General features: G+C 42.9%; 1 protein-coding gene across 1 annotated transcript; it reads left to right on the top strand.

Moving 5' to 3' along the window:
• Nucleotides 1-6,666: 6,666 nt before the first annotated feature.
• LOC124172459 lies at nt 6,667-7,572 on the top strand. Its single transcript, XM_046551931.1, has one exon. The coding sequence runs from the start codon at nt 6,667-6,669 to the stop codon at nt 7,570-7,572; it is 906 nt and encodes a 301-aa protein (XP_046407887.1).
• The last annotated feature ends 3,045 nt before the right edge of the window (nt 7,573-10,617 follow it).

The following is a 10,617-nucleotide window of genomic DNA, read 5'->3' on the forward strand; positions in this document are numbered from 1 at the left end:
CACCAGTCAAAAATCCTAAGATTACTTTGACAGCTCTCCACTCCCCCTGTCAGCCAATATTTTGGCTCCTACTCATTAAAATCTTTTATCACCTTCTTTACCTGATACATCATACCTTTTATCTGAGGATCGTAATCGTCGTAAATATTGTAATGCTTTGTTTTATAGCAGTATTTTTATGCTGGAAGTTTTTGTGACAATAATGTGATGACCTAACATTTATCTGTTCCTTTGTGACGACGCGACGGCCCTTTGGTCACATCAGATAGTCTCTATCTTTCTCCCATTCTACCCATCGTATCGCTTAGTGGTCGTGAGGTGGGGATGAGTATTACATTTCGACAGCCTGAGGAAAGCTCCCCTTTCACGCGATGGCCGCGTGGAATCGCTCCCAAAGAGCTTCCCCCTTTCTCTCTCCTCCCTTCCCCCCGTCTAATTCCGGGGGAATTTGAAGGCCCCCGGGCGATTGAGTACGTGTGGGTCGGCAGATTGAGTGTGGAAGCCAGCCGTCTCCTCCCGTGAAGGGGAGTGAGTCACTCTGAGCGCCCACGAGCATAGCGATGCCTGCGGCCCTCATGAAAGGGGCCCTGACCCTCAGTGCCATATACTGTGTATACTCGGCGGGCATACTTGGCCTCAGTGGAGTATTGGACACACTGTGGAAAGTTGAGACATAAAACCTTGAGTCAGAAATACTTCATACTAAATTTTTAACCCTAATATTCCGTAAAATTCATATCTATATTGGTGTGTCACAATTATATAGTGTGTACATCTTTCCCAGGTTTGATGAAATAATATCATGTGAACCTCAGTAAATAAATACCCTGTTTTTCTTAAATCACGTAATGCCATAAACGGGAACATACGTAAATATAAGTTCGAAGTAGCGGAAAGAGAGAGATAAAAACACATAATAGAAAATCGATAAGGAAAACGGTGCTGTAGCAGATGGTAAAAGCCAGAAATGAAGGGGGTAAAAATTCAGCCTGACTAATTCTCGATCTCCGAACCATCCAGTTAGGGGTCCGATGATCTGCCAGCTGCGTTTATATTCATCAGTAAACATTTGACATAATAGTTAGTAGAATAGTTATTATCCATGGAACAACACATATTTACCACCCGATGAACTTTCATGCCATAATAATTTTCATGATTTCAAATCTTTATAACGCAATCACATATTTATAACGCAAAAGCAGAAAAGCAAATAAGATATATTTTAAAATACTTACTTACCAGAGAAATAATACAAATAGCTCATCCATAAAGCCATGAAAATTCCAAGCACACCAGTGTCTTTCTTCCTGGCACCCAGGCGTGCTTATGTGTAAGAAAATACGTACACATAAACACACAAAGGTTGACGTTCATATTTTCGATCTGCTACTGCTGAAATCTGCTACGTAAGGTCATCATGCTCCTCATCATTTGACGGTGAAAGCACACCCTTCCGACTTTCACGACTGCACTGAAAAGCTTGTTTACATTCACTTACGCGTATATGTAATGTTAATAAGTTCCTTGCACAGCAAGCATAATTTTTACAAAGGTGTCAGAGTAGTTTATGGAAAGCCCAGGTCCTCTAAGATACAAATTAAAAACGTATGGAAATGACTCAGAAAAAAACTTTCTTGCCTTTGCGCAAAAGGATGTGCATGAAAACCTATCGCCATTTCGGTATTTTGCCATCGCCATTGCGATGCTGTCGGTATAATACATAAGCATAACTCATGCAAACAGGGAAAATGACGTCGTCAGGACATGCATTTGCTCCTTCGGCGTTGGTTGAAACAAATTTTCACCTTACATGGCTTTTATTGTTTACTATGAGCAGCAGAAATGCTTTGGATTGACTTTCTCTTGCTGTTAAGTTTCCCTGATAAATCACTCATCGTCCCAATAAAAAACCCTTGTACATATTTCATTTCTCTCCATTCTTGCTTTCAATAAGATAGTGACTAGCTGAGTATTTGTAAAAATGTCTTCAGTTATCCAAACAAACCCTAATGAAAATTCAAGTAATGGATGCAAGATGAAACGATGGAAACTATGGTTTAAAAACATCTTTGCAGAAAAATACTGGCTACTAATATAATACTGGATCGTCACGCACAACGTGAAAAGGATTAATAAGTATTTACTGTAACCATAACGCAATCAATCTTGCAGCAAAGATATTTCTGTAATAGTTCTCCAAATTATTTATATTAAAATCTCTATATAGCCAATCCTGCGGGCTTAAAAAATATTGGCTAAGAAACTTCGCTCACACAATCATCCATTGCCTTTAAAAAAAGCGAGATTCGTGACAAGTATTGGAATCTTACGATCCCTATTCAAAGACACTGTGTGCTGTAGGTTCCTCATGTGGAATAAAAATGCCTGGTGAAAGAAACTGGGCCTAGAATAAGAATTTAGAAAAAGAATCCTTTTCTCATTCCTGTAGTCATTTGTCATTCCTATTAGTATCTAGAATCGTCAACCTGAGTAAGATTTAACTCCAAGTTACCCCAAGTTATGGCGGCACATTTTTTTTAGCATTTGCCCGCGGGAACCCTGTGAAGCAATGGCGAAGGACGTGCAATGCTTAAAGTCTCTGCTTCTCCATCCTATATTCCGCACCCGTTGAGCAATAAACCTTTAAGGCCCAAATCTGTGAATTAAGCCGGGAACTGATTTAGTGTAAGCGGCGTAAGTTATTTTTGAAGTGAGGCTCGTTAAGACTTTCTAATTCTCTCCTTCCTGCTGTTTCTACATTTCTCTCCTCCAATCATGAAATACACTCCATTGCACCCCCAATCAGCCCCCACCCCTCACCCCCGCCATTCCACCCCAGCGCTCATTAATTTAACCATCTGCGCGCGAACAGATATCCCATTTCGCTCCAATTATGAGTCTCTCCCGAATGCTCCTCCCTCCCATCGCAATCTTCAGACGGTCGTTTCCCGAAGGATTCCCCGCTAGGTGGCGATCCGTTTATGACGCCCACCGCCTTCCACCCTTGAAGAAAAGCACTGCCTCTCATGCACCCCCCAATATCGCTTCCAACTTGCTAGGCGAGCCTCCACCTTCCCATTCTTCATTTGCATCAAAGCATGCTGAGGTTTCTCTTGCTATCCTCGCATCTTTGAGAGTGTTTTGCAGAAATTTGACTCTTTTTAAATATTACCACCCTCAAGTTTGCAGGTCAACATCGCAAAGACGGCTCGTTTGGTTTAGAAACAGGGTAGCTCTGTCTGGAGCTATGAATTAAAAGGGACGATACAAGTGTTCTCCGGCGTACTGGGATTTTTCAGATCAATCCTGAAAAGAATACCAATGGAGAGTGTGAATCCTGCGGTCAACAAACTTCCAGTCCAACAATCGCAGCTCGATCAATCCAGGAATCCATAATTGAGAAATACTCGGACAATCAAAGTCACCAGCGTCCGCATAAAACCAGCAGGCAGTCGAGGCTTACCTTGAGTAAAGGTAGCGACTCGCTATCCAAAATATCGGCAGAATTCCATTCAATGGCTGTGGTAGAGCCCTCGTCGCTGTAAATCGCCGGTAAAGCATGAAATCTAACTTCAATGTGCGTAAAATATTAGGTTATTTAAGTTTGTCTCCGTGGCTCCAGAGCTAATTCGAGTAAAATCTGTGAAAAGCCCAATGTTCACTCATGGAAATTTATTGGTAGATTTGCGCATCATTGCTTTGTTTTTCAATAGTTTCTAGGCTTAATCTGTGTGCGCCGGACACCATCTGCTCGCCGAGTACTCAAGTTTCTGACTGACGGGTGTAATCTCTCTCTCAATTTTTAAAGCGAAAAACTTTCCACATCCCACGCATTTTGTTTGAAGTGAGTAATTTGACAACCGGAAAATATTCTATCCACTTATGCCTTATGCGTTAGCATATGGATCAATGGCCAAAACTAATCGTCCGTTTCGGCCAAACTATCTGTCCTTTCTCATTCCAAAGGTGGTCTATCTTAATTATTCCCTTTCGAGATCTATTGAGCTAGAATATTCTGACTTATCCGTGGCTTTTAAACATTATAATCTTAACCAAAATTCTTAGTCAGCTCCCAGTTAAAATAAGATATAAATTCTATGAAATTAGTTTTCGGCTACGTTAGCGGAAATGTGTGTTAACCAGTAAAATCAGATTGAGTGACTCATTTTCTATTTTAGAGATTGTAAATTAGTACCTATGCTCTTCGTTAATTGGAATGAAAATACACATTTGAAAGACATACTTAGAACAATTTATTATTTTTCCGAGCTAGACTATGTTCCCCATTTTTAACGATCCACAATTCTAATTCTTTTCAAAATGCATGCAAAGCTGCCGATTAAAATACTTAAATAGGAAAATATGGCTCAACTGGCTTTTAGGTGAAAAGCTCAAATTTTGAAGGGAATAAGATTACGCGTTAATTCGTTATGAATCAGGAAGATTGAGACTATTATTCTATGTCTGGTTTTAGAGATAATATGCTTCAGTTGTTTGCAATGTATAAGAAGTCGAAAAGTCCATATAAAAGAATAAATGTTGAAGAATATATCTTTTTTCGGAATATTAGTCAATTAAAAGGGCATTTTTCTTAAATGCTTTAATTTTCCTTTAACGATTGATAGCGACTCAGGTTGTCCAAAACGTAGTACAAAATACATTGTAAAGATTTGAAGAAACCAGATTTATCCTGAAACTAATATTTATAATGAAATAGCTGAGTATTTTTTATCGATAATTTTTTTTTACCTTAATACTAAATATCGGCCAATTTCGATTCCCAGCCCTTTGATAGGAGTTCAAAATGCGAATGGTTTTGTGTACACATTTGAAATAAATACTTAAAAAACCACAAATGTCGTCAGAGGATATATTGTTGATATGTAAAGAAAAACATACGTGGCGACGTTCTGGGAATTTATTTTACATTTCCTATGCTTATTATTATGAAAATATTATAGGCACAATAAATGCCAAAATTTTCAAGTATTGAAATGCATTTTAAAGTACAAAAGTAGCCAATAAAACAGTTCTACAAACAAATTTTAAATTTAGAAACAATAAATTAAGAAATTTAATGTGACATTATTTGAATTCATACGAACTTGGTAAGTTTGTTAATTGTTATGTTAAACAAATTAGTTGGAATATATTTAATCGAAATTAACGTATAATATGGATATAATATTGTAACAATAAAAAAATGGATATAATATAGTAACATAGCTACTAAAAAAAACTTGGCACTACATAAAATTTATGTTACATCGAGTTTCTTAATTTTTAAAAGCTGCTAATATAATTCAGGTATACAGGGACTAGCCACGGTGATAATTTTACGGGAGTCACCCGCAATGCACAAATTGTGAGAAAAAAATCATTCGCCTTGACCGGGATCCGGGTTTGAATCCCGGTCAAGGCGAATGATTTTTTTCTCTGCGAATTTTTCGCACGAGCTCTAAATCTATTTAAAAAGATATTTTGGGAAATTTCCGCAAAGTTAAATCAATATAGCACTTAATCACTTTTTTCTTAACATTACCTCTCATCTCTTTACTATAATGAGCCGTAATAAGTTGAAAATAAATTGCCAATAAGTTCGCAAATATTTTGTTTATGAATAACCAAAACCTCAATATTTTTATTCAAATTTAAACAAGAGGTCAGGAATGAATATATGTATTGATTAAAATATAGCCTGCAAACTACCTTGCTGTAATTATTTTCTATCGGCCGTAATGGAGGTTGCAGCTTTTACGAAGTCTTGTTGAGGGTGTGAATTGTGAATGATGCCATTACCCAACTGAACCAGCCAGTTCCCTCCATTACCAGACACACACTGCGACCTTCACCGCCCGAATGACTGCTTTGGGAAGTCTGCTTGCGATATTAGGAACTTCCATTTCCTCGAACGAATTCACTGCCCTCAAAAATTATGATGATTATTTCGGAAAATTTCTCAGATCAGTGCGTGCATGGGGAATTTTAGACTTCCAAAATTATCAAACAAATTAAGGTAGAAAATTAAAATTGCTCATAACTAGAAAAAGCAATAATCTTTAATTCCCCTAGAAAAATGTCGCCATAGGGACAGAAATTTACGCTAAAAGATATGGCCATGCGAAAAACTCGAAATGCAGAAATCACTTACAGAAATATATGCATAAAGTATGTGCAATAATCATAAGGAAAACTCTCTCAGTTTGTAAAAAAAATAATTATAACATTAGTTACTCATTCATTACTTTGGCTTAACATGATTGAATTCAATACGAATGCACTTGATTTACATGAATTTACTAAGAGTGAAGTCTGATGAGTTGTTCTTTTGATGTGGTACGTTCATATTTTTGCAAATTCTTGCTGTCTTCAACTTTGTCTCCCGAGGAATTGAGAAAAAACTCTGGAATAACGCAAAATCCTAAACTATATTAGAATAAGGATGTGGCGCCCTTGGCCGGGCGACTCGACGTATTGGCGCTAGTTGACGCGGAATACATTTCATAGAACATTCGAGACGCCGCAAGGTCGGCGCGAACTTGTATATATACCCCAAAATTGTGAGAATAAAGTTCAGTGTGTTTCCTCAACCGAGCTACGCGTGTCATTCCTCGAGAAATCTTACCTTACCTCCGCAAAGTGGTGACCCCGACGAAGCGCACGATGGCTGACGAGGAAGATATCCGCACGAAAAATCTACTCCTGCAACAACAGTGCGAAGCCCTCCAACAGCAGTTGCAACTTCATATACAGCAGCAACAACCGTTTCCAGAACAAAGCTTCGCTCATGTAGATCGCGTGGTCGTTCGCCTTCCGCCCTTTTGGTCGGATAATCCAAGTCTTTGGATCGCGCAAGTGGAAAGTCAATTCGCACTTCACCGCATCACGTCAGACGTTAGCAAATTTAATATTATTATTTCTCAACTTGAACCTCGGTACGCGGCTGAAATATCCGACATAATTACAAATCCTCCGGCTGAAGGCAAGTTCGAGAAACTTAAAACGGAGTTAGTTTCTCGCATATCTGCATCACGGGAGGAGCGAATACGCCAGCTACTCACGCAAGCGGAAATAGGTGATCGCAAACCATCGCAGTTCCTGCGCTACATGCGTGGTTTGGTTGGAACGGAGACCATACCGGACACCCTTCTAAGGACCTTATGGAGCGGACGCCTGCCCAGCACCATCCAGACGATAATTGCTACGCAGCAAAATCTTCCCCTGGATGTCATCGCCGACCTGGCAGATAAGGTTTTCGAAGTGATCCCTGCACCACAAGTAGCTACTGTGAGTACCTGTACCACTGATATGAATAAGCGCCTTGATGAACTGTCTCAACAAGTGAATGCCCTAACTGCCAAAATTGAAAATCTAGGCCACGAGCGATCAAGATTTAGGAGTCGAAGTCGTCCTCCCAAAGAAAATGTCTTTCGGCATAGATCCCCTTCACAACAACCAAGGCCAACCACCGAAGGCATTTGCTGGTATCATAGACGTTACGGCACCAAGGCAAGGAAGTGCACCACCCCGTGTGAGTTTTCCCCAAACGCCCCTGGCAGCCATCCGTAGCGGCGTCGTTGGACTGCCTAAACAAGTCGCCGCAACGCTTGTTTGTTAAAGATCGGAACACGCAGCGCCGTTATTTAATAGACACTGGCTCCGATCTCTCTATTTTCCCCCGAAGACTCCTTCGAGAAAATCGCCCTAAAACTAGTTATAATTTGTCAGCAGCTAATGACAGTATTATTGCCACTTATGGTTTTCTCACTGCTAATCTTAATTTTGGACTTCGGCGGAATTTTCTTTGGCGTTTTGTCATCGCTGACGTGGCAGATCCTATCCTCGGAGCCGACTTCCTAGGACATTACCATCTATTGCCTGACATAAAAAAACTCTCAGCTCATTGATGGTGTTACTCGCCTCTCCTGCCCTGGCATCCGCGCTCCCTCTCTACAACAAAGTGTGAAAACTATTACCGGATCGTCTCCATTTCATTTGATCTTAGAGGAATTTCCTGATATTCTACGCCCTCAGGGAACGCCACGTGAGATCCGCCACAGGACTGTTCACTTCATTAAGACGACCCCGGGACCACCTATCTCCAGCAGGCCACGACGACTCGATCCCGAACGCCTTCGCGCAGCCCAGGTCGAGTTCGAGCTCATGATCCAAGAGGGTACCGCTCGACGATCTAAAAGTCAATGGACATCGCCACTTCACATGGTACCAAAGAAGGACAATGGATGGCGATCGTGCGGAGACTATCGCCTACTTAATGCCAGAACCATCCCCGATCGTTACCCTGTACGCCATATCCACGACTTCAGCGTGCGACTCCGAGGCTGCACCATTTTCTCAGTCATAGATTTGGTAAAAGCCTACACACAGATACCAGTGGACCCATCGGATATTCCCAAGACGGCAGTAACCACGCCATTTGGACTATTTGAATTTCCATTCATGCTGTTTGGTCTCCGAAACGCAGGTCAAGCTTTTCAACGATTCATTGATGAAGTTGTCCAAGGTTTTGACTTTTGCTTCCCATATATCGACGATATTTTGGTCTTCTCACACGACTCGGCCGAGCATGAAGTTCACCTTCGCGCCCTCTCCCAACGCCTGGCCGACAATGGAATAATCATCAATGCCACGAAGAGTGTGTTTGGCTCTCATGAAGTCACATTCCTGGGCTACCAAATCTCAGCCGAGGGCACTCGACCATTACCAGATCGTGTTATCGCATTGCTCGAGTATCCCCGCCCACCCACCGCCCGCGGCTTGCGCCGATTTTTAGGAATGCTAAATTTTTACCGACGTTTTATGCCCTCCGCAGCAAGTCACCAAGCTCCATTGCACGCCGCCATCGCCGGACTCCGTGGCAGCCAGACCGTGAATTGGACTCCGGCATTGGACCAAGCTTTCGCTGCATGCAAAGAGAACCTTGCGCAAGCCACCCTACTAGCACACCCGGAGAACGACGCCCCGCTTGGCCTATTCACCGACGCTTCGAGCTCCTCCGTCGGTGCTGCATTACAACAACTCGTGAAAAATTCTTGGCAGCCGTTGGCATTTTTCTCCATGAAGCTTACTCCACGCCAGACGCAGTGGCCGGCTTACTACAGAGAACTTCATGCCGTCTACTCAGCCATTCAACACTTTCGACATATCCTTGAAGCTCAGCACTGCACAATATTTACCGACCACAAACCATTAACCTACGCATTCCTCCAACGACGGGAAAAGCTACCACCTGTGCAGCTCAACCAATTGAGTTTCATTTCTCAATATACATCGGACATTCGACACGTGAGCGGTTCGACCAACATCGTTGCAGACGCCTTATCACGAACCAACGCCATCACTACCCCCGCTCCAGTCGACCCTAATGAACTAGTTCGTGCACAGGAGGATGACGAAGAACTCCGAGACATATTAGCAAGCGAGTCATCGTCCCTACGCCTCCAACGCACCAGCATACCTGGATTCGACGTTCAAGTATACTGCGACACATCGACTCCACACCCGAGGCCGTACATTCCTGCTTCGCTACGACGAAAAATATTTGATACCTTACACAACCTGAGTCACCCAGGAATTAAGGCATCAGGTCGTCTTATCTCGCAGCGTTTCGTCTGGCCGCGCGTGCATCAAGATTGCCATACTTGGGCTCGAGCCTGCCAACAATGTCAACGAGCAAAGGTTACGCGTCACGTACATTCCCCTTTGGGATATTTCAATAGTCCGTCATCCCGTTTCCAGCATGTCCATATCGACATAATTGGACCTCTACCGCCAGCAAATTCATTTCGTTATTGCTTAACTGCTGTGGATAGATTCACGCGGTGGCCAGAGGTGTGGCCCTTACAGACAATTACTGCCGAAGAGGTTGCCGAGGCCTTCATCAACTGCTGGATTTCCCGTTTTGGCTCACCAGTCCGTATCACTACAGATCAGGGCCGCCAGTTTGAATCAGCATTATTTCGCGCCTTAGGCAAAACATTTGGAATAGACCGTTCCCGCACCTGCAGTTGGCACCCCTGTGCGAATGGCATGGTGGAAGGATTCCACCGATACCTCAAGGCAGCCATCATGTGCCATCCCAACTTCACTTGGCTCCAGGCCCTGCCTCTCGTCCTACTCGGTCTACGCAGCGCCTTCAGGGAGGAACTCAAGGCATCAGCAGCAGAACTTGTTTACGGAGAGCCATTGCGCCTACCTGGCGAACTGCTTTCCGCATCCTCAAATCCCGAGGGTCAAGAGGATGCCACCAACCTTGTCACAAGGCTAAGACATCAAATGTCTCGACTACGACCCTCCCCCGCATCTCGCCATATTATTGATAATTCTTTTGTTTTCCAGGACCTAAATACCTGCTCTCACGTCTTCCTGCGTGACGACACGGTGCGGCGATCCCTACAACCACCATATAGCGGACCGCACTTGGTCGTCAACAGGAGGGATAAAACCGTCACCATATTGCTGAACGGCAGAGAGTCGACTGTCAGCATCGACAGAGTTAAACCGGCATACATCCTGCCAGCCACCACAGCCCCGGCTCCGCATATCAACGCAGACCAACGTACGCAACCCACCGCCACCCACTACACCACCCGC

This window comes from Ischnura elegans, chromosome 1, assembly GCF_921293095.1.
Source record: "Ischnura elegans chromosome 1, ioIscEleg1.1, whole genome shotgun sequence".
Classification (NCBI taxonomy): domain Eukaryota; kingdom Metazoa; phylum Arthropoda; class Insecta; order Odonata; family Coenagrionidae; genus Ischnura; species Ischnura elegans.

What these genes read in the sequence shown, in the direction of transcription:
- LOC124172459 (XM_046551931.1), top strand. Translation starts at nt 6,667, where the DNA reads ATGGCTGACGAGGAAGATATCCGCACGAAAAATCTACTCCTGCAACAA.